The sequence below is a fragment of the Salmo salar genome, chromosome ssa16, assembly GCF_905237065.1.
Source record: "Salmo salar chromosome ssa16, Ssal_v3.1, whole genome shotgun sequence".
Classification (NCBI taxonomy): domain Eukaryota; kingdom Metazoa; phylum Chordata; class Actinopteri; order Salmoniformes; family Salmonidae; genus Salmo; species Salmo salar.
The window spans coordinates 15,748,382-15,773,206 of NC_059457.1; the positions used below are offsets into that span (position 1 = coordinate 15,748,382).

The window sequence follows — 24,825 nt, forward strand, 5'->3', positions numbered from 1 at the left end:
AAGGGTTCTTCAAAGGGTTCTCCTATGGGGACAGGCAAATAACCCAAAGAAGGTTCTAGATGGCACCTTTTTTTTTTAAGAGTGTAGGCCAGCTGGGTGTCCATTTTATCAAAATCAAATCAAATGTATTTATATAGCCCTTCTTACATCAGCTGATATCTCAAAGTGCTCTACAGAAACCCAGCCTAAAACCCCAAACAGCAAGCAATGCAGGTGTAGAAGCACGGTGGCTAGGAAAAGCTCCCTAGAAAGGCCAGAACCTAGGAAGAAACCTAGAGAGGAACCAGGCTATGAGGGGTGGCCAGTCCTCTTCTGGCTGTGCCAGACGTCTGGCTGCTGACTGGGTCGCTCTTTCTCTCTGCTCCTGCAGGGCTTCAGAGCTCGTCACAGCTACCTCAACCCACTGCCTTTCTTTCAGCACTGTGAAAGAGACTGACTGTGTTTTTTTTAACCTACTACCACACAGGCTTGTTCACTCCTGAAAGCTTTTTCAATGTCAGTCAGTCATCTCAGATACATGGTATTGCAGAGCCACACACATTGAAAGAGCCACACTATTTAATTCCTTCAAGTAATCTGCAGCCTATCCTGGTCTAATCTGAAGTCATTGCCAAAATTTTGACGTTCCATCGATTGTAATTCCTGTTCAGTAATTGATTGTAATTGTTATTCTCATTCACAAGCACGTTCTGTGGATTAAGTTTTTAGCCATGATTAATCTCACTCATGTTTAGTGTGTGGCAGTAGGAGTTGGCAGCAGGCGGGCTACGACAGCCTAGCCTCCAGCAGAGACACGCTGTGTTCAGGCGGGCTACGGTGGCCTAGCCTCCAGCAGAGACACGCTGTGTTCAGGCGGGCTACGACAGCCTAGCCTCCAGCAGAGACACGTTGTGTTCAGGCGGGCTACGGCAGCCTAGCCTCCAGCAGAGACACGCTGTGTTCAGGCGGGCTACGGCGGCCTAGCCTCCAGCAGAGACACACTGTGTTCAGGCGGGCTACGGTGGCCTAGCCTCCAGCAGAGACACGCTGTGTTCAGGCGGGCTACGGCAGCCTAGCCTCCAGCAGAGACACGCTGTGTTCAGGCGGGCTACGGCAGCCTAGCCTCCAGCAGAGACACGCTGTGTTCAGGCGGGCTACGGCAGCCTAGCCTCCAGCAGAGACACGCTGTGTTCTGTGAAAGCTAACCGGCGGTGACTCAATCATCTCACCTCACTCTCTTTCTGAGAAGAGCCATCCCCGTGTGGTGTCTTCTGACTGTGCCACTCAGACTAGAGCAGCCAAACATGCAAATGTGTCGCTGACTGCCTCTCTCGTGCCTGGTCACTCTATCTCTCTCTACCGCTGACGGGCTTGGTTCGTTCTAGTTCATTCTATTTCTTTGGTGTTAACATAGCTTTGGGTTGACATGGATGGGTTAGCATTCCAGCTGTTTTGACCAGCTAATGAATGTTCCTCTCTCTCTCTCTACCGCTGTGTCAATGTCCATAGGGGGTCCTCTCATTAATTTGCGATTCTTATCTCCCTAAATAACAGAATGAGTTCAAGCAAGGCCTATAATGACTCATGCAGCAGATGTTAAGACAGAAAAAGGGGAGAGACCGGCACTTCTTAAATGACATGTTTCAGCCTGGGCAGCCCCTGCTGTGTTATGCTGCTCCCACACTGTCTGTGCTTCAGGGAGGGGGGGAGAGAGAGAGGGGATTAGAGGGAGAGAGGAACAGAGAAGGAAAGAGAGAGAGAGAGAGAAAGAGAGAAGGGATTGAGTGTGCAAAGAGACGGTACAGGGTTCATTGTGGAGATGGAGGTGAAAGAGAGAGAGAGAGAGGGTACAGGGTTCAGTGTTTACTGTAGCAGTACAATAGAGAGCTTGTCATCTATTGTTTAAATTACAGATAAAAGGTTATAAGTTCTGGAGCTAGTCTCTATAGATGTTGCAGAGGTAAGGGCTGCCTGCCATAAAGCAGTGAGAGCTGCTGTAAGCCTATGGCACAATGCCAGGCCTGGCAGGGGGAGCAGGGGGCTTTGGGCTTCCTCTGAACCTCTGCCCACAGCTCAGGTCAAAGGTCAAAACATCACTCATGCTGAAATGTGAACTCATTTGGCACAAACTCTATTGTGCATCTCTCAGACATAGGCACAGGCCGATTGTTGGGGGGTTATTCTTCATAACGAGCAGGGAGAGAAAGCACAAGAAAGAGACAGAAACTGTGAGAGAGACATATAGAGAGAGACAGATGGAGAAAAACAGTGAGAGAGACACACAGAGAGAGAGAGAGAGGTAGTTGCCAATGCTCCTGCACACACAGCACACATTAAGCAGCCGGCTGGTCCCGTCCACACAGTAAGGTTGTATTCATTGGTGGACACCTTTGCAACAGAAAACGAAAAAAAAGCATTTCTTATTGGACAAGTACTAGGTAGTCCCTCCTCATTTCAGCCTGTTTTCTTCCGTTAACCTCAGGGTTCCTAAGGCGTTCTGAACTACATGATAAACACTGCATTTTATGGTTCCTATATCCCCTACTTATGTCGCTCATCTTATTGCCGCGTTTTCATTTATCGGTGATGTTAAACATATGTATCCAGCCCGACAACAGAGAGACTTTCTTGGAATGAGTTTATCTATTTCTTTAGTTGCGCACGAAAATAAAAATTGTCATCCCTCCGAAATTATATAACCCAATATTTACACATGATCGTCACAAGGCTATGAGAACAACGCTGGGGGCAGTCAAAGCAGCAGTGATCCAGTTTGATCTGTTTGCGGTTCCAAGGCTGCTCCCACATAAATGTATCGCTTTCCAAATGTGAAATCATTAGTACTCTCTCTAACACAGTCAGGGGTCTTACAGTGCCTGTGAACTACAGTATACTGATCAAATGTTCCCTTTTGGTAGATTTCATCCATATACCACCAACTGTGCTGTAGAAGCAACAATCTGAACATCCTCAGTGCACTTGGTCATGTTTTATGGCAAGTTTCATATTTAGAGAATAAAACTGAATAACTTTATTTATTGATATTGAGTGCCCAAGAAAGTGGTCTCCCTTCATTGAGCTGCAGACAAAGTCCATGTTCCTGTTCTGGTCCAAGGTCTGTGAATCCAGGCTACAGCATTCTATTTCTGGGCTGATCCTGTGATCTCGACAGGGCTTTCACCAGTTAATTCCACTAAGGCAGCAGCAGCAGCTGGTATTTCTGCTCTCTCCTATCATCCACCGTTCTATGCAGCTTTTCTATTCTCTTTTCAATAGACTGGATGAAATGAGGACCGGGCTGTGAGGAACATCCCTCCCTCCCTCCCTCCCTCCCTCCCTCCCTCCCTCCCTCCCTCCCTCCCTCCCTCCCTCCCTCCCTCCCTCCCTCCCTCCCTCCCTCCTTAACATCCTTCCCTCCCCGTGGGTCATTGTTCAGATGATCCTGAAAAGCCACTGTCCTCTTGATTACGTGGAGGGGGGGTGAGGAAGGACGGAGGTATGGAGAAGAAGAGACGGAGGGCTTTGAGTAGGGCAGCATAGAGCCTCTCATCTCCATCACTAAGACTCCCTGACCCTGAAACCTGACCTCGCACTAGTCGAGAGAGAAGGAATGAGGGAGAGAGGGATGAAAGAAGATAGGGGGGAAGTAGTGAAAGAGGGAGAAGGAGGTCCGAAAATTATTTATATTTAGAGCAAGGAAATAGTTAAAGGGAAGGTGGGGTTGGAGAAAGAACGAGAGATGGATAGGGGGAATCAGTGTGAAAGAGGGAGCGAGGTAAAATGAAATGCTGATGTGAATCTGAACCTTCAGATTTCTGAATCACCTTGTGTTGAATGCTTGTTGCACACAGTGTTGATTGAAGGAGGGCTGGTTGTGTGTGAAGATGCAGCTGGTAATAGATATAGAGGATCAGTATAGATATAGAGGATTGAAGACGGTGTGTGTGTCTGAATGCATGCATCCATGTGCATGCGAGCTATCACATTTGCGTGTGTGTGTGTGTGTGTGTGTGTGTGTGTGTGTGTGTGTGTGTGTGTGTGTTCTGTGTCTGTGTCTCTGTCTGTATCTGCGCGTGTATGTGTGCGACAGGACTGTTCCTGCAGTCACGTTTCTCTGCTCGCTGATCAGCAATGCCTGTCACGTCTCCGGGAAAAGACAACAGAGAGTAAGCGAGGGAGAAAGCGAGGGAGACAGAGAGGGAGACAGAGAGGGGGACAGAGAGGGGGATAGAGAGGGGGACAGAGAGGGAGAAAGAGAGGGAGACAGAGAGGGGGACAGAGAGGGGGACAGAGAGGGAGACAGAGAGGGAGACAGAGAGGGAGACAGAGAGGGAGACAGAGAGGGAGACCGAGAGGGAGACCGAGAGGGAGAAAGAGACGGGGACAGAGAGGGGGACAGAGAGGGAGACAGAGAAGGAGAGGCGCATGCCCCCATGAAAGAGGGTGGATTGAGAGCTCAGGCTGATCCTTGAGAAAGGCTGGGGCTTAATATCTTCCCCAGCCAGTCAGTCATCCTACAGGCTCCTCGCTCTTACAGTGTGTGTGTGTTCTACAGGGGCCAACCACGGGTCTCAGTACTGAAGTCCGGCCCCGTCCCATAGGGTCATCGCTATTGAATCTCTATTGAATCTCTATTGAATCATTCATGCCCACATAATTCTCCCCCTGACTTGGCTTTGCACAGGGAAGGGCAACAATCTCCCTGAGTCTCTGTGATACATTGAGTAAACAGCCATTGATAACATATTTCTGTCCTGTCTAAGAGTTCTCTGAATATCTGTTTTTGAAATATGGCCTGCTGCGTAGTTACAGTATGTCATGGAGGATGGGAATGGGTTTGGCAACCATGTAAAGGGATTTGGAAAAGCGTTCCCTTGTTTATTGCTGGGTGTATACAGTATATACAGTTGAAGTCAGATGTTTACATACACTTAGGTTGAAGTCATTAAAACTCGTTTTTCAACCACTCCACAAATTTCTTGTTAACAAACTATAGTTTTGGCAAGTTGGTTATGACATCTACTTTGTGCATGACACAAGTAATTTTTCCAACAATTGTTTACAGACAGATTATTTCACTTATAATTCAATGAATCACAATTCCAGTGGGTCAGAAGTTTACATACACTAAGTTGACTGTGCCTTTAAACAGCTTGGAAAATTCCAGAAAATGATGTCATGGCTTTAGAAGCTTCTGATAGGCTAATTGACATCATTTGAGTCAATTGGAGGTGTACCTGTGGATGTATTTCAAGGCCTACCTTCAAACTCAGCGCCTCTTTGCTTGACATCATGGGAAAATCAAAAGAAATCAGCCAAGTCTGGTTCATCCTTGTGAGCAATTTCCAAACGCCTGAAGGTACCACGTTCATCTGTACAAACAATAGTACGCAAGTAGAAACACCATGGGACCACGCAGCCGTCATACCGCTCAGGAGGAGACGCGTTCTGTCTCCTAGAGATGAACTATTTTGGTGCGAAAAGTGCCAATCAATCCCAGAACAACAGCAAAGGACCGTGTGAAGATGCTGGAGGAAACAGGTACAAAAGTATCTATATCCACAGTAAAATGAGTCCTATATCGACATAACCTGAAAGGACGCTCTGCAAGGAAGAAGCCACTGCTCCACAACCGCCATAAAAAAGCCAGACTACGGTTTGCAACTGTACATGGGGACAAAGATCGTACTTTTTGGAGAAATGTCCTCTGGTCTGATGAAACAAAAATAGAACTGTTTGGCCATAATGACCATCGTTATGTTTGGAGGAAAAAGGGAGACGCTTGCAAGCCGAAGAACACCATCCCAACCGTGAAGCAAGGGGATGGCAGCATCATTTTGTGGGGGTGCTTTGCTGAAGGAGGGACCGGTGCACTTCATAAAACAGATGGCATCATGAGGCAGGAAAATTATGTGGATATATTGAAGCAACATCTCAAGACATCTGTCAGAAGTTAAAGCTTTCCAAATGGACAATGACCCCAAGCATACTTCCAAAGTTGTGGCAAAATGGCTTAAGGACAACAAAGTCAAGGTACTGGAGTGGCCATCACAAAGCCCTGACCTCAATCCTATAGAAAATTTGTGGGCAGAACTGAAAAAGCGTGTGCGAGCACGGAGGCCTACAAACCTGACTCAGTTACACCAGCTCTGTCAGGAGGAATGGGCCGAAATTCACCCAACTTATTGTGGGAAGCTTGTGGAAGGCTACCTGAAACATTTGACACAAGTTAAACAATTTTAAAGGCAATGCTACCAAATACTAATTGAGTGTATGTAAACTTCTGACCCACTGGGAATGTGATGAAAGAAATAAAAGCTGAAATAAATCACTCTCTCTACTATTATTCTGACATTTCACATTCTTAAAATAAATTGGTGATCCTAAGACAATTTTTACTCGGATTAAATGTCAGGAATTGTGAAAAACTGAGTTCAAATGTATTTGGGTAAGGTGTATGTAAACTTCCGACTTCAACTATAGTTAGTATAGACAGTATTATAGTTGTATTACTTTATACATTGGCAGCTAAAAGCGGAATTGCAGCGTGACAGTTAGAGCACATACAATAAACCAAAACAGTACCGGTAAGATATCAGGAAGAAAGGGAGTTGTTCTAGAGAACAAAATGATCCACTGCACTGGATTGATTGAGAGAAACAGAATGCCGCTGTCTTCACGAGGGCCCCATAACAAAGCAAGGGCTTGTGGGATAAGAAGGGCTTTAATATTGCCATAAACAAAATGTTTTGAGGAACTCTGCCATGGCTGCTCTTTCTCTCTCAGACTGATGTGTGCTGAATGTCAACAGCTGTCACGAGGCCGTCATGGTTAACAACCAGCAACCTCTACAGCTGTGGCAACGGGATTCTCTCTCTCTCTCTCTCTCTCTCGCTCCCTCTCTTCTGTCTCTCTTTTTCTCTCGATCTGTCTTCACTAAATACTGTCTTCAGCTTGTGTAATGAGGAAGAGAGATCTGACGCTTCTGCCATTCCGTGAGCAGTGGATCATACCGAGGTTCAGGCGGCCTTCCCTGTGGTGTCTCTCCAGGCAATGATAGCTTTACAGTTGCTTATTCTTTCAAACAGTTCCTCACAACATACTGTACTACAGACATTTTTCCATGACACTTTGAGATGGAATATAGCACGCTGGGATGTATTTCATAGCAGTAAGCAATAGTGTGTGCCTTGCTGTAGTATAAGCATAATAGACAGTGGACACCTCTGAAATCCAAGCTCTCCTTTGTAAAAGCCTGCTACTGTATTATTGCTATGAGTGTGGTGTGGCCTGTAACCTGCCATTACAACCTCCTTTCTATATCATCTATCCATCTCCCTTCATGTAGAGAGTGGACCCAGGGGCCGTTCTGATGAATCCAGTCCAACATTGGGCTGCTGTGTGGTTATTGACTCCATCAGAGGCAGAGAGGGGAGGTTGAGTGGCGCTGGGTGATGAGTGAAATAGACCCATTAGAGAAGCTGGGAGTTCACAGCCCCATAATAGGGATGGTCAGAGGAGTGGAGCGTGATCATAGCAATAGAATTACTAGAAAGGGGATTCCCGTGTGTCTCTGTGTTCTGTGATGGGTGGACCAGCGGACATGTTGAGTGTACCCCTGAGTGTTCCAGGCAAATTGCTGTGGTCTGAAGGGCTTGGTTTGTTCTAGTTCATTCTATTTCTTTGGTGTTAACATAGCTTTGAGTTGAGATGGAGTGGTTAGCAATGAAGGTCTCTCTCTCGCTCTCTCGCTCTCTGGAATTTCCTTCCAACACTTTCAGCAATTAGTCAAACGAATTAATAATTTGGCCAGCGCCACGACTACCCTAAGTAAAATTGAAAAACGGGCTGAAGTGTTTTGTTTTTCATTTCATCATCTCGCGCTGTCATTGTGGTCTTTTGTAGCCCATGGTGCTTGTAACGTCAGGGTAGTGGGTTCAGTTCCAGGGACCACCCGTACGTAAATATCTATGCACGCGCGACTGTAATTCGCTATGGATATAAAGGCCTGCAGAATGGCATTTATTATTGTTGTGTTTAGGTTTATGTCCTTTTACTGTGAAGTCAAATCACATATTTCACATCATTATTGGTATTTAGATTGATGGAGAAGATTAGGATTAACCAGTCGTGATTTATTAGTTCTGTTAAATCACACAGAGAGATTCTCTGTGGTTTGCTTTGTGTTTGCAGAGAGCACAGACATGCTCTCTCTCCTCTATCCCTCTCTATCCCTTATCTGAACCAAAAAAAAGAAACGTCCTCTCACTGTCAACTGCATTTATTTTCAGCAAACTTAACGTGTGTAAATATTTGTATAAACATAACAAGATTCAACATCTGAGACATGAACTGAACAAGTTCCACAGACATGTGACTAACAGAAATGGAATAATGTGTCCCTGAACAAAGGGGGGGTCAAAATCAAAAGTAACAGTCAGTATCTGCTGTGGCCACCATTAAGTACTGCAGTGCATCTCCTCCTCATGGACTGCACTAGATTTGCCAGTTCTTGCTGTGAGATTCCCTGTGGCTCAGTTGGTAGAGCATGGTGTGTGCAATGCCAGGGTTGTGGGTTTGATTCCCACGGGGGGCCAGTACAAAAAAATAAATAAAAAAAATATTTAAAAAACGCATGAAATGAAATGTATGCATTCACTACTGTAAGTCGCTCTGGATAAGAGCGTCTGCTAAATGACTAAAATGTAAAATGTGACCCCACTCTTCCACCAAGGCACCTGCAAGTTTCTGGACATTTCTGGGGGGAATGGCCCTAGCCCTCACCTTCCGAACCAACAGGTCCCAGACGTGCTCAATGGGATTGAGATCCGGGCTCTTCACTGGCCATGGCAGAACACTGACATTCCTGTCTTGCAGGAAATCACGCACAGAACAAGCAGTATGGCTGGTGGCATTGTCATGCTGGAGGGTCATGTCAGGATGAGCCTGCATGAAGGGTACCACATGAGGAAGGAGGATGTCTTCCCTGTAACGCACAGCATTGAGATTTCCTGCAATGACAACAAGCTCAGTCTGATGATGATGCCCCAGATCATGAGGGACCCTCCACCTCCAAATCGATCCTGCTCCAGAGTACAGGCTTCGGTGTAACGCTCATTCCTTTGACCATAAACGCAAATCCGACCATCACCCCTGGTGAGGCAATTCGTCAGTGAAGAGCACGTTTTTCCAGTCCTGTCTGGTCCAGCGACGGTGGGTTTATGCCCATAGGCGACATTGTTGCCGGTGATGTCTGGTGAGGACCTGCCTTACAACAGGCCTTCAAGCCCTCAGTCCAGCCTCTCTCAGCCTATTGCGGACAATCTGAGCACTGATGGAGGGATTGTGCGTTCCTGGTGTAACTCAGGCAGTTGTTGTTGCCATCCTGTACCTGTCCCGCAGGTGTGATGTTCGGATGTACCGATCCTGTGCAGGTGTTGTTACACGTGGTCTGCCACTGCGAGGACGATCAGCTGTCCGTCCTGTCTCTCTGTAGCGCTGTCTTAGGCGTCTCACAGTACGGACATTGCAATTTATTGCCCTGGCCACATCTGCTGTCCTCATGCCTCCTTGCAGCATGCCTAAGGCACGTTCACGCAGATGAGCAGGGACACTGAGCATCTTTCTTTTGGTGTTTTTCAGAGTCAGTAGAAAAGTCTCTTTAGTGTCCTAAGTTTTCATAACTTTGACCTTAATTGCGTATCGTTGTGACGATCGTCATAAGGAGTAGACCAAGGTGCAGCGTGTTGAGTGCTCATGATAAATATTTATTATTAACTCAGAACACTATACAAATACAAAAACAACAAACAACGAACGTCACATTCTGCAGGCTTCACTAAGCAATACAAAAACAAGATCCCACAACCCCAGGTGGAAAAAAAACCCTACTTAAGTATGATCTCCAATTAGAGACATCGAGGACCAGCTGCCTCTAATTGGAGATCATCCCAAACAAAACCAACATAGAAATACAAAACTAGAACATGAACATAGAAATAGAAAAACACCCCCTGTCACGCCCTGACCTACTCTACCATAGAAAATAACATCTTACTATGGTCAAGACGTGACAACCGTCTCTAAGCTTTTAGTGTCTTAACGACCGTTCCACAGGTGCATGTTCATTAATTGTTTATGGTTCATTGAACAAGCATGGAAACAGTGTTTAAACCCTTTACAATGAAGATCTGTGAAGTTATTTGGATTTTTACGAATTATCTTTGAAAGACAGGGTCCTGAAAAAGGGACGTTTCTTTTTTTGCTGAGTTTATCTCTCTCTCTACCTTATCTATGTCTCTCTCCCCTATCTCTCTCTCTCCTATCTCTCTCTCCCCTATCTCTCTCTCTCCTATCTCTCTCTCTTATATATCTCTCTCCCCTATCACTCTCTCTCTTATATCTCTCTCTCCCCTATCCCTCTCTCTCCCCTATTGCTCTCTCTCTCCTCTATCTCTCTCTCCTGTCTCTCCCCCTCTCTCTCTCTCTCTCTCTTATATCTATCTCCCCTATCTCTCTCTCTCTTATATCTATCTCTCCCCTATCTCTCTCTCTCTCTCTCTCCTCTATCTCCTACCTCTCTCTCTCTCTCCCCTATCTATTTCTCTCTCTTGTCTCTCCCTATCCCCTATCTCTCTCTCTCCTATCTCTCTCTCCCCTCTTTCTCTCTCTTTGTTCCTTGCTATTAGAAGACAATGCAAACCGACAGTCATTGCATTTGTGTATTAACAATCCCCCAAAGCCACATCTCTTGTTTGAACATATACGCCTCTATCACTATCAATAACCATAAGTAACCGTTGCCGTGGCAACCCCGCCTGCAGGATACAGCGGAGATAAGGGGGCTGCGGTGCGATCACTTCGATGAGGCTGTGTGTGTTTGTGTCTATGTGTGTGCGTGTCCAACGCACCTATGTCTCAGTGCCTCTCCAGGCCCTGGCCTTCAAATGGGGGCAATAGAATGTAAATAAACCGGAAAGACTGGGCGGCAGGGCCAGACACAGAGGTTGCGTCTCAAATAGCACCCTATTCCCTATATAGTGCACTACTACTGGTTAAAAGTAGGCACTATATAGGGAATATGATGCCATTTGGGGCGCAACCACACTGCGTGGTAGTAGGCCACAGGACATGAAAGCTAGAGCCACTGAGGCAAACTAGGCATGAAAGGGATGGTTACAGCTCCCATATTCAACACAGTAATGACTTGTTTTTCTCCTGCAAATAGGCCCCTGTAATGAAGAGGGGGAGAGAAAAAGAAATAAGCACACACAGGCACTTTGAAGGCCGACTACTTTGGAGTCTCACTTTCCGGCTGTGCAGAAATGAATCTCATTTTGCAGCAGAGAAGAGGTGAATATTAGACTCTGAGTGGCTTTGAAATGTGTCTGGTGAAGTAACAGTAAAAGGCTCCTCTGTGTTTTCAGGGTGATTCCTTTGATGCTTTGAACATAGCGGGACTTTTCGTCTTCAATGAATTTAGAATTTCAGTGAAATGCAGTAAATGTGATACTTCCTCATGTACCTTCTGCTTGTTCTGTGTTTAAAGTGCTTTACCTGAAATACTCAGATGTTGAAGGCTAGTCTTGGGGGACTACCTCCCCAACAGGCCATCCTGACTGTATCCGTGTTGTGGTGGATGCTGTAGTACCTGTGTGAGTGTCAGAGACGCCAGGCGAGGGACACTGTCCAACTGGCTTCTGGATCTCAAGACCTACGGAGTCAGAGTTAGGCTACCCCTCTTTAGACAGACATGCCAAATGGAGATTATTTTCTATCCAGCATACCTGTCAAATCTCTCTTTCCTTTGGGCTGCATTAGTTTGACGTCTTTTACACTAGAACCTATGATTTAAAGGGATTTACCAGGATTTGACACCCCTGTTTGGTGCCAAGAATATATTTTTTCACCTACATTTCAATCTATGGTTTTGTGCAAATGTGTGCCTTGACAGAAGGCTACCTTTAGCTAGTCATATGCTCGATGGTTGGACAGGACTCCTGCTGCTGAGGTGTGAGAGGTAGAACTGTCTGTAACAGTAAATGATAGGAGATCAAACAGCATGCTTTATGGAACGGCTCGGACTCCTATCATGACCTTGGCCCCCCTGCTGCTGCTCTGCCCTTTAAAACACAGATCCGTGTCTTATAGGAAGAGCTGGTCCTCTGATGGGGTCTGGAAGGGCCTCGGAGAGCCTCAAAAGAAGGTCTGGAAGGTTTTGAAGTGAGCTCAGGTTGACTGGAGACTGGGAAGGGTCTCAAAGTGCATTCTTGCTGGGCGTTATCATTGGAAGAGCTCTGACATTGTTTTCAATGTACCACATGCAGTCAAGCAGACATCAAACCAACTCAGGAACTCAGGTGCTTAAGGGGGTCTTAGGAGGAGGTCTGGGGGGGGGGGTGCTCAGAACACACTCCATGGCCCCTGTGCCCTCTGGACGGCCCCAGGACAGGCAACACCCAGTCCCTCCAGCCATTAGCCGCTTAGTGCCGCTCCAGCTCCCTCTGTCATTCCTGTCTGGCTTCATGTTGTGCTGTGTTTGGGGGGGGGGCCTACCACACCACGCTTATCAGACCGGAAATATTCTGTATTTATTCTGCCTGGGAGTCAGTGTGAACGGAGCGCATCCCTGGCTCCAGATGCCTCCTCCCCTGTGTCTGGCTGTCGTTGTCTGTTGTCTCTCAATCCATCCATCTCCCTTCCACTCGCTCTCTCTCTCTCCTCCTTCCCTCCCTCTACCCCCTCTCTCTCTTTCTCTCACTCCCTACCCCTCTCTCTCACTCTCTCTCTGGCTCCCTCCCTCCCTCCCGTCTCTCTCTCTCTCTCTGTCTCCCTCCCTCTACCCCCTCTCTCTCTTTCTCTCACTCCCTACCCCTCTCTCTCACTCTCTCTCTGGCTCCCTCCCTCCCTCCCGTCTCTCTCTCTCTCTCTGTCTCCCTCCCTCCCTCCCGTCTCTCTCTCTCTCTCTGTATCATGTTGTGATGTGTGTTTTGCCCCCGTCCCCGCAGGAGGCCTTTTGGTAGGCCGTCATTTTAAATAAGAATTTGTTCTTAACTGACTTGTCTAGTTAGTAATAGGTTAAATAAATAAATAAATAAAATATCTCCCTCTCTCTTTATCTCTCTCTCCCTCTCTGTCTGTCTGTGATCCCTGTAAGGATTTGACTGTGTGTTTGTTTATTCCATGTGTAACTCTGTGTTGTATGTGTCGAACTGCTTTGCTTTATCTTGGCCAGGTCGCAGTTGCAAATGAGAACTTGTTCTCAACTAGCCTACCTGGTTAAATAAAGGTGAAATATATAAGTACATGTAAAAAAGGAGAAAGGTCAGGGTGGTCAGATCAGTCAACCCTGACCCTTTGTTATAGAACACTGCTCATCCACAGCTTTCCTGTGTCTGATACCTGGGTCATATTCATTAGGCACCAAATGGGAGAAACAGGGAGAAAACATTAACTTGACCAATAACAAATGCTTGTTTTCATTTTCTGTTGCAAAACATGCCCTCATTGCAAGGGAGTATGTTTTCTCGACGTTTCTGTGTGCTGTTGGAACAAGCAATGGGCTGAATTTGATGGCTAAAGAGCTGAGACATGATATCTGATGCACCTCCCACCACTATGCCCTGTGTCAGGCCCCGTGGTGCAGAACCAGGATGTCTGATGCACCTCCCACCACTATGCTCTGTGTCAGGCCCCGTGGTGCAGAACCAGGATGTCTGATGCACCTCCCACCACTATGCTCTGTGTCAGGCCCCGTGGTGCAGAACCAGGATGTCTGATGCACCTCCCACCACTATGCTCTGTGTCACATCCCGTGGTGCAGAACCAGGATGTCTGATTCACCTCCCACCACTATGCTCTGTGTCACATCCCGTGGTGCAGAACCAGGATGTCTGATTCACCTCCCACCACTATGCTCTGTGTCACATCCCGTGGTGCAGAACCAGGATGTCTGATGCATCTACCACCACTATGCTCTGTGTCAGGCCCCGTGGTGCAGAACCAGGATGTCTGATGCATCTCCCACCACTATGCTCTGTGTCAGGCCCCGTGGTGCAGAACCAGGATGTCTGATGCACCTCCCACCACTATGCTCTGTGTCAGGCCCCGTGGTGCAGAACCAGGATGTTTGATGCACCTTTATGGTCCCCACAAGGATAGTAAAACCAAACCAAACCACACACACTGGGGCCAATGTGTTCCCCATCAACTTGTTGAGTCAGCTTTGTTAATCCGGCCCGCAGGATTCGGATAAGTTATTGTCATTGAATCTGCATAATTAGAAAACCACAAACGCTCCCCGTCCCTCTCTCATGGCCTTGCAGTAAACCAAGCATTAAAGACACGCTCTGGAACTTTGGCGACTACTGAACTATATATACAAAAGTATGTGGACAACCCTTCAAATTAGTGGATTTGGCTATTTCAGCCACCCCCCTGGGCTGACAGGTGAATAAAATGGAGCACACAGCCATGCAATCTCCATAGGGAAACATTGGCAGTAGAATGGCCTTACTGAAGAGCTCAGTGACTTTCAACGTGACACCATCATACGATGTCACCTTTCCAACAAGTCAGTTCGTCAAATTTCTGCCCTGCTAGAACTGCCCCGGTCAACTGTAAGTGCTGTTATTGTGAAATGGAAACATCTAGGAGCAACAACGACTCAGCTGCGAAGTGGTAGGCCACACAAGCACACAGAACTGGACCGCAACGTCAGCACAAGAACTGTTCGTTGGGAGCTTCATGAAATGGGTTTCTATGGCCGACCAGACGCACAACAGCCTAAGATCACCATGCTCAATGCCAAGCGTTGGCTGGAGTAGTGTAAAGCTCGTCGCCATTTGATTCTGGAGCAGTGGAAATGCGTTCTCTAGAGTGAAGAATCACGCTTCACCATCTGGCAGTCTGACGGACGAATCTGGGTTTGGCGGATGCCAGAAGAACGCTACCTGCCTCAATGTAAAGTGCCAACTGTAAAGTTTGGTGGAGGAGGAATAATGATCTGGGGCTGTTTTTCATGGTTCAGGCTAGGCCCCTTAGTTCCAGTGAAGGGAAATCTTAACGCTACAGCATACAATTACATTCTAGATGATTCTGTGCTTTCAACTTTGTGGCAACAGTTTGGGAAGGCCCTTTGCTGTTTTAGCATGGCAATCCCCCGTGCACAAAGCGAGGTCCATATAGAAATGGTTTGTCGAGATCGGTGTGGAAGAACTTGATTGGCCTGAACAGAGCCCTGACCTCAACCAAATCGAACACCATTGGGATGAATTGGAATGCCAACTGTCAGTCAACATCCCAACATCAGTCCCTGCAGCAATGTTCCAAAATCTAGTGGAAAGCCTTCCCAGAAGAGTGGAGGACAAACTCCATATTAATGCCCATGAGCAGAATTACTGTCTTACCTCAATTAGCCACGAAATCCCTAGTTTGAAAGCATCTGTTTTTCTCAAAGCTGTCCTGTGCCATTTTCCCTACATTTCACTCCATGTGGGCCAGCCCCCTAGCAATTTGATTTCAACCAATGAGCTTCAGCTCCCCGTCATTTGAGTGACAGCTAGCCAGATGCACCCACAGCAGAGCGAGAGAGAGAGTAATGGCGTGTAGCACATATCTGCACATAATGTGACGCAGTACGCAATTTTAGGGGACAACTTCTGGCTCGTGCGCACTACTTTCAGAACTACTGGCTAAAAAGTATGAAAATGACCGGAGAATCTCTTGAATAATCATTAGCTACACCCAGCACTGCAGGCAGACCTCGCTAAAACTCACTGTCTTTCTCTCTCTCACACCTCTCGCTGTTTTCCTCCCTCTCTCTATGTCTCTCTCTCTTTCTCTCCCTCTCTCGTTGTAAGATGCCCATCTTACACAACAGGTCTGGCGGCTAGTGGCTACCTACCGACTGCTAGGCTTTATCAGTGGAGCAGAGAGCTGCGTTAACTCTTAGTGCTCATTAGGGACATGTCACTCCCCTTGGGATCTGTGTGGCGCCCAATGAGAAGTGACAGCAAGGCTAGACAATGGAGCCGTCTTCACAGGCTCTTCACTGGCCCTCACACACACACACACACACACACACACACACACACACACACACACACACACACACACACACACACACACACACACACACACACACACACACACACACACACACACACGTCTAGCATTGTTTTAGGGACAGAGGGTCGTTCAGCTGCACTACACATAGTCAGTGTTTAACAGTACTAGACAGGTTTAATGTCCACTCAGTCACTCTCATCATTCATACAATCATGCTCTAATTTCTGATGTAGTTGTTCTTTGCGATTTGTTTGGTGCAGCCTATGCTAAACTCTTCTATTCTTAGCCATGCTCTCCAAATAACCTCACAGCCGTAACCTGAATAACGTGATGTTTTGCTGCTCTCTGCTGGCACAAGTTTAAATTGCACTTAGCTCCTTTTCTTCCTTGGATTTGCATGCTTTCAGTATTGATGTTATAGGGATTGTTTGGTACCAAAGTAAATACAATGTGACTTACACAAATGCATTTGTGTTTTTTTATCTGTAGGATTCACCAGATTATACCAATGTACAGGATCTGAAATATCTAGACATGGTCATATCTGAGGCTCTGCGTCTCTATCCTCCAGGTTTCAGGTAAGAGCCTCTGTAAGTCTTCTTTCCATGCAGTATGATAGTATTAAAAGTAGTGACACTATTGACATTATGTATGTTTAGAATGATTCCCAATCCCGACATAGTTTATTCTAATATTTCTCCTACTGTACATCGTATTTTAGTTACACTGTTTATACACACCGCATATTTGTATTTATAAACTGGATTCTTGATATAGCTGTCTGTAATATAGCTGCTGCTGCACATATCATTCTTAGTTTAGCTTGTGTAAATTCCCCTGGTGTACATGTGCATAGATTGCATTTTGATACTAATTGGATTCGGCCCACCATTCTTCAATTCTTGCCTTTCTTTTTTGTACATTTGTTTTCTTAAAGTTTTAGCTGTTTGACATTTGCATTGTTAGGAGCTAGTAACATAACATTTCACTGCACCGCTATAACACCTGCTAAACTATGGATGCGACCAATAAACGTCTCTTATCATGTCGCCCATGTTTCCACAGTTCACCATTTCTTATTTGCATTGTGGAAACTGAGCAGCCATTTTGTTTCAGGTTTGCCCGGGACGTAGACGAGGACTGCATGGTCAACGGACAGTTCCTACCGAAGGGAGCCACTCTGGAGATCCCTGCAGGCTATCTGCATTATGATCCAGAGTACTGGCCCGAGCCAGAGAAGTTCATCCCTGACAGGTAGGAGCCCAGTATTCTTGTTCCATTACTATGGGTCTACCATAGAGATACCATAGACAAGTCCCAGCACAGTTACATCATTACACAGCACAGCTACACTCAGTCATTGCCTCACGTTATGTCCCACTGTGGGTGTTCTGTACAACGTGGAGTGCTTTTACATTGACACCTGTGATAATACGATGATACAATACAGAATGCACGTTCCAGTGTATTTGACTAGCACGCTATCAGAGTGTACTCCAGACTGACCACTAAATGCCTCTACTCTCTCCCATGCAGGTTCACAGCGGAGGCCAAGGCCAGCAGACACCCGTTTGTGTACCTGCCGTTTGGGGCGGGGCCCCGCAGCTGTGTGGGCATGAGGCTGGCCCAGCTGGAGATCAAGATGGCCCTGGTGCACGTCTTCAGGAAGTTCAACATCGTGGCCAGCACAGACACTAAGGTGGGTTCAACCTGCGAAGGCCCTTCTTTTGGCACTTATCTCAACCTAACTGTTTAAAGGTCATTTAGTTGATTTCATTCAAATATTGAAATACAGAGGCTAAGATTCCAACAAACCGTACTTCACTTGACGTTTAAAGGTAGTTTACTCTTGAGCAGACATCCGAGACGTTTAGTGCAGGTGCGATCTTTGAGAATGTCAGGGAAATGGACTTTAAAAGTCAAGTGCAGTGCAGCGTTGATGCAGTTTGTTTGTTTGAGTCCCAGTTTGAGTCACATGTAGACAGCTCGGTCCATGCTGTGACCTTGCTCTGTCTAACCTCTGCCCTATATTGCTCTTTATGTTCCAGGTTCCTCTGGAGTTGAAGTCTCACACCACGCTCGGTCCTAAGAATGGCATCTATGTGAAAATCACTAAAAGGGAGACAGAGGGAGAACCAGTGACTCCCCCTGCAGAAGAAGAATAGAAGCTCTGTTCTCCTTTTTCTGCTCTTATGACTCTTATGAAACTGCTACATCATTCATCCAATGAGTGCTTATTTAAAAGGATAAACATAAAGTATCACTAACCTAGCCTGGTCCCAGATCTGTTTTTGCTGTTTTGCTAACCGGGCTAGCATTAACCTCTTCTTTAACTAGAAAATCTCAATTCACGTGCCTATCCCTGTGTCTTGATCCCCAATGGACCGGGCTGAGTGAACAGAGGAACAGCAGCATTACCATGGTAAATGACAATTAGCACATGAAAAGTGAGGTTGGGCCAGGGGCGGCTCACCTTTTTAATCAGGCAGTGTGCTGGACAGAGGTCAACACCTCATCAAGGCCGCAGAGGCCTCTGCCAGTGGCACATCGATCGACACAGTGATTCTGCAGGACTAGCGAGAGAGAGAAAGAAGCAGGCTGGGGGAAATCACATGGCTCATGTCTCCGCCCTAACAATGGGAGTCGTTGTCCCGAAGGCGGGAAGGCAGGCGACAAGCTTAAGTCCAAAAAAAGTCCATAGAAACGCATTGGGCTTATTTTGGCCAGAGTGAAACCTCTCGCTTCGCCTCTTCCTCTCTGGTTGGGGGGAGGGGAAGACTGTGGAAAAGGCTGTTTTGATTACATTAGAACAAGAACACATTTTGACCTCTGTATAAATTCATATTGGACTATTGATGTTAACATGAACTATTAAATCATCACTGTATGTCTAATAAATCACTGTGTGTTTATTTCATGAAAATAACAGTTTTCTATCATTTATTACCCCGAGCCTCCTTTTGCCTTGAAATGCTGTCTGATCGTGTGGGCGGTTTGATACAAATGTAAATATATTTACATACACAGCCCTGATTGGCAGATAGGATCATCTACTCTGGAGTCTACCCTGCTTACCCCTTCAAAGCAGGAGGATCCCTAAGAAAATAAAAGATGACTGGTCATTGGTCCGAATAATCAGATAAGATTGTGATGTCATGCTGTGGACCAAAAACTCTGCCCCATTTTCACTATTTCAGTGTTATTTCGACCTCATAGCATGGAAATATCATTACAAGAACTGGAAACATTTTTGACCACACTGCCCCGTTAAAGGGATAACATTTTGGATTTCCTGTAAGCGGTCTATGAACAAGGTAAGACTGCGATCCATGCTTTGGTTTTGTTTACTTGGCCAGTCTCCAAATGCTATGCAATAACCTTGTCCAAAGACTATTTACAGGATAAAGTAATGAATGTTATTTTGTAATTTGGAGGAACTAGCACTTTAAGGATTTGCAAAGTCTCTACCAACTGCTCTATGGCAAGCAAGCGAGTTTAATCTTCCTCACAATCATCCATCCAATCAATCATAATATTGTATTGTAACAGTTCAGGCATTGACTCAATGTTATGTCATGGTCCAAACACACCAAGATAGTCGTGAAGGGCGCACGACAACACCTTTTCCACCTAAGGAGACTGAAAAGATTTGGCATGGGTCCCCAGATCCTCAAAAGTTCTACAGCTGCACTGTATCCTGGACTTCCTGACGGGCCGCCCCCAGGTGGTAAGGTGAGGTAACAACATATCCACCACGCTGATCCTCAACATGAGGGCCCCTCAGGGGTGCATGCTTAGTCCCCTCCTGTACTCCCTGTTCACCCACAACTGTGTGGCCAAGCACGACTCCAACATCAAGTTTGCTGACGACACAACGGTGGTAGGCCTGATCACCGACAACGATGAGACAGCCTATAGGGAGGAGATCAGAGACCTGACAGTGTGGTGCCAGGACAACAACCTCTCCCTCAACATGAGCAAGACAAAGGAGATGATTGTGGACTACAGGAAAAAGAGGACCTAGCACACCCCCATTCACATCAACGGAGCGAGTCGAGAGTTTCAAGTTCCTTGGTGTCCACATCACCAACAAACTATCATGGTCCAAACACAACAAGGCAATTGTGAAAAGGGCACGACAATGCATTTTCCCCCACAGGAAACTGAAAAGATTTGACATGATTCCCCAGATCCTCAAAGTTCTACAGCTGCACCATCGAGAGCATCTTGACCGGTTGCATCACCGCCTGGTATGGCAACTGCTCAGCATCCGACCGTAAGGCACTACAGAGGGTACGGCCCAGTACATCACTGGGGCCAAGTTTCCTGTCATCAGAGGAAGGCTCAAAAAATTGTCAAGACTCCAGTCACCCAAGTCATAGACTGTTCTCTCTGCTACCGCACGGCAAGTGTAACCAGAGCACCAAGTCTAGGTCCAAAAGGCTCCTTAACAGCTTCTATCCCCAAGCCATAAGACTGCTAAACAATTAATGAAATGGCTACCCGGACTATTTACACTGACACCCCCCCCACCACCACTTTGGTTTTACACTGCTGCTACTCACTGTTTATTATCTATGTATAGTGACTTTACCCCTACCTACTGTACATGTACAAATTACCTCAACTAACTTGCACCCCCACACATTGACTCAGTATAGGTACCCCTGTATATAGCTTCGTTATTTTAATTGTTTTACTTTTTCTATTATACTTTAGATTTATTTAGTAAATATTTTCTTGAACTGCATTGTTGGTTAAGGGCTTGTAAGTTTTACACCTGTATGTGACGAATTGATTTAATGACTTCTCAGTCTTTGCCTCACATTGATTTGCTAATCTTCCACCTTTAAAATGCTGCTACCATTTCCATGATGTTAATATCTCCACTGTTTTTCATGGCCTCTTCAGTTGAAAAGCTTGGATGTCACTGTGTATGATTTTTTAAGCTTGACTGTATACCTTTCTTACTCATGGGATGGTGTAACTTCTGCAGATTTGGAGTGTTGCTCTGCTATTTTATGTTGCATATGAGATGTGATCAACAACAAAAAATCTGGGAAAGAATATGTGTAACCAGTATAATTTCAGAAAATCTTTTTTTGGGATTGAAAGGGAAAATGACATGCTATGGAAGAGTACATGCAATGGTGAAATAAATGTTGAAATGGGACACATCATTAATCAAGTTTTATTCGAGTATGTGCACACTGTATAACTTTGGAAAAATACATATCAAGTTAACAGTATGCTACAGTTATGCCATGTGATTAAAAAAAAAAGGCTTTTTTTTTTTTAACTGACAAGAAGTTTATACATTTTACACTTTGAAGAAATTACGCATCTACTTTAGCTAAAATAAAATAAAAAGTAATGTTTTGTGTATTGTACACCACATATTGTACTTTCGTATTACAGGAATAAGGATGATGTTTCATTAAAAAAAAACAAGTCGTCATAATAAAAATAGTACACATCTGGTTACATAGGGTCTTTACACATTCATTGGCACTAAATCCTATGACCTTGGTATAAGTCACCAAAACAGTGGTTTTGAACCCAGTAAAAGAGAAACCCCTACACTTTTGTTATATTCTGAAGAATGATTTTCAAAGAATTGTTTCCCATCACAATAATGGATGCGTTTTGCAACGTGTTTAAAAATATATTTGATGACCAGATAATTATTCGTTTTCAGAAAAACATGACGCTACGCACTGCCGTGGATTCTAGGAGTACTCAATGACGAACTCTGGGTAAATCTGCTGTTTCTCAAACACAACAAAAATGGCTGGGTTGCTTTCGGAGTCGACACAGCTGTCGTAGAGTCGCTTCTTGGTGCCTTTCTGAGGGGGGCGAAGGTAGTCCCTGTTTCCCTTAGTGAACTCCCCGACCAGCACCAGAGCCACAAACATGATCTTCTTGCCAGAGACCGAAGACTTGGAGAATCTATTAGAGTACAAGGCATCTCTGGCAAAATAGCTTCCTGGAAAATAATCGTAAACACGTTAGAGTAAAACGAAAACATGCTTAAAAAGTTTCTCAGAAGCAGTGGATATTAGTCATTGATATAGCTGTATAAACATTCACCTTTGCCATAATGTGATCCATGGATGCCACAGACCCTCCAGTCAAAGTTCTGTTCACAGATGGCATCTACGATAGACGGTTCTGTGCCGTGGAACAAGTGTCTCTCATCCACAAGTTTCCCTCCATTCTTCACCTTCATCTGTTCCTTCTGCCTGGCCACAAACACACCAACCAACACATCCATGAGGCACTCCTATAAGTGGACAGTTTAAAACCTAAATGTTCCCTCTGCAGTCCAATGTTACCGTCTTTACCTCTAAACCACAGAAAAACTAAAACAACTAAACCACAAGGGGTGGTAGAATTTCAGGTCTTAGAAAGATGGCCTCAGTGTGTCATACTGAGACAGCTACAACTAACCTAGAACTGTCTCACTACTACACCAACATAGTGTACATACCACTGGAAGACCCTCCAGAGTGAGGGGTTCTGGATCCTGTTGATTTTGTGGATGGTGCTGGTGGACATGGTACGTTTGAACAGACTCTGCACCATTTGGTACTCCGTCATCTGGTCTAAGAGTGGAACCAGCTGAAGGAAACAGTTGAATCATTTGGAGTGAGTGAGTGAGTGAGTGAGTGAGTGAGTGAGTGAGTGAGTGAGTGAGTGAGTGAGTGAGTGAGTGAGTGAGTGAGTGAGTGAGTGAGTGAGTGAGTGAGTGAGTGTGATGAGAGTGTTGAGAGTGTGAGTGTAGGTGTGTAACCGTATCAGCATATTATGACTGGGAGTACCTTGTATGTGAAGTCAGGCAGGGCTCCCTTGTCCCAGTGTGGAGGGACAGACACAGTAGAAGAGCTGGTGCTCTCTGGAGATCCACTACCATGGAGACAGAAACACAGGAAATTCAAAAGGGAAGCTTTCTGTTTTGAGTGATTCAGAGATATATCCAAGAGGGCTTCCTCTACAAACTACAATATTTCCATTTCAAAATCACTGCCCCTTTTGAAAGGGATAATATTTTAGATAAACTAGTAAACTTATGTCGTGGAAATTACCACCATGGACACCAGAAGTCAATCTTAAATGAATCATTCTTTATTAACAGCAAGCTGGAGAGGTTACAGTCAAACTTAGATGCATAAAGTACGGGTCTGAAGTGAGCTTCTATGGGGAAGTCCCGTTAGTTCTCTTTTATACTGCTTACGCAGACAAGCTACATAGGCATGGTTCATAGGGTTGGTTCCTGCATGTGTCTGGCACCGTCTCCTATCTTAACTTATAGAACACATTCTGGGGGTTCTGCCAAAAGGTCTGAGGAGGGAGCGTCTCCCCTTAATACCTCTACCCAGCACCTACAGGAACTCATGACTTTATGAGACAAGATGTACAGTTCAAGGCTCTCTCTTCAGACAACAGAAATTCCCTCACACTTGTACAATCTTTAGTAGTATTACGGTCAGTAAATATCCTGATGATGTTTTGAAGAAAAACATGAAATACTAATCGCAATGAAGGATTTCGCTCTAAACGAAGAGCTATAACAGGCACAGATGAGGAACATGAGTTAAGGTGTGGGAGGACATTAACATTACATAGGCCTACAGTAGAGTCATGAAGGATAGTCACAAGAGGCCTACTGTACCTCTTCAGCTTGGCCTCCACATCCTGTCCAGAGAGAAAGCAGGGTCTCCTACGAACCTCTCTTTTGGTTTTGAATCTAACATTCTGCTGATACATCTCTGAAATAGAGAATCTATCAAAATGCATCTAGTATGACAAAACACAGCTTACAGGGGGTTGTTTGCTGACAAACGTTTAACCAGGTAAGTTATTGAAAACAAATTACATTTCGTAACAATGGCAAATAGCTGCTGAAAGGCTACATAGTTGTCCCAAACTGTTTACAGTACCTTTGAAACGGAGAATGTACTGGTTATGGCCAGATCCAAATGGAATCTCGCTGTCCGGGTCAGCTTGGTATACATTCTCCAGGGTCTTGGAGGTGACAGAGGCCACTTTCTCCTTACCATCATACGTCTACATAGAACACGAACAAGGCTTAGATAAACCCACAATGAAAACATTCCCTAACACATTAAAACGGTACAACTTGCACTTATTCCTGTGTAGTAACACTGGTTACTATAGTAACAGCATTGCTCTACTCCATTACTTTGCAATTATAAGATGTACTTCATTGTCCATTAACTTAACAGAGAAGTGAAACTTGACTTTATGCACAACCCAACCCCCAGAGATACACACATCACCCCCCCCCCATCACCCCCAAAGGGCTGGAAGCAAAATGGGTCAGCCGCAGCGCAGCGCCAATGGAGCAATTATAGGTGGTTAAGTGCCTTGCAAGGGCACAACGGCAGGTGATGGTATCTAGGATAATACTACCTGCCGCCAGTTATAATGCAGTTACTAAAGTACCACGTAACAACATCTTAATACAATTGTTTGTGTTATTCTCTGAAGGACAGGAACTAGAAGTATTAATTGGACCGACCTCCTGGCCATACTCTATCCACTGTCCCAGCTCACCCGACCAGTACCACAGCCATTCTGTGGTAAGGATGAAGTGAGGAGGTTTGGTGACTGACGACACAGTGGACAGACGACGCACTGGAGACCTTCCACATGTCATGGTGAGGAAGTTCACTGGCTGGATACCTCCACTAGGGGCAACACAGAGAGAATGCTGTACTATATCGAACAGTCAAATAAAATAACATTTTGTCACAT

General features: G+C 45.5%; 2 protein-coding genes across 2 annotated transcripts in view; one reads left to right on the forward strand and one right to left on the reverse strand.

Annotated features, from left to right (window-relative positions):
• Positions 1 to 18,945, forward strand: part of thas (Thromboxane-A synthase) — a 90,917-nt gene extending 71,972 nt beyond the window's left edge. The window contains 4 exon segments of the mRNA NM_001165312.1: positions 16,537 to 16,625; positions 17,164 to 17,301; positions 17,584 to 17,746; positions 18,096 to 18,945. Of these exon segments, the coding sequence (NP_001158784.1) occupies positions 16,537 to 16,625; positions 17,164 to 17,301; positions 17,584 to 17,746; positions 18,096 to 18,212 (507 nt within the window). The 3' untranslated portion in view covers positions 18,213 to 18,945.
• Positions 18,946 to 21,220: 2,275 nt separating this feature from the next.
• The window catches only part of parp12a (poly (ADP-ribose) polymerase family, member 12a), a 30,063-nt gene continuing 26,458 nt past the window's right edge, over positions 21,221 to 24,825 (reverse strand). The window contains exons 6-12 of the mRNA XM_014147896.2: positions 24,590 to 24,758; positions 23,988 to 24,114; positions 23,720 to 23,816; positions 22,869 to 22,953; positions 22,538 to 22,668; positions 22,138 to 22,289; positions 21,221 to 22,033 (exon numbers count right to left, since the gene is read on the reverse strand). Coding sequence (XP_014003371.1) covers positions 21,777 to 22,033; positions 22,138 to 22,289; positions 22,538 to 22,668; positions 22,869 to 22,953; positions 23,720 to 23,816; positions 23,988 to 24,114; positions 24,590 to 24,758 — 1,018 coding nt within the window. The 3' untranslated portion in view covers positions 21,221 to 21,776. The remainder of the gene's footprint in view (positions 22,034 to 22,137; positions 22,290 to 22,537; positions 22,669 to 22,868; positions 22,954 to 23,719; positions 23,817 to 23,987; positions 24,115 to 24,589; positions 24,759 to 24,825) is intronic.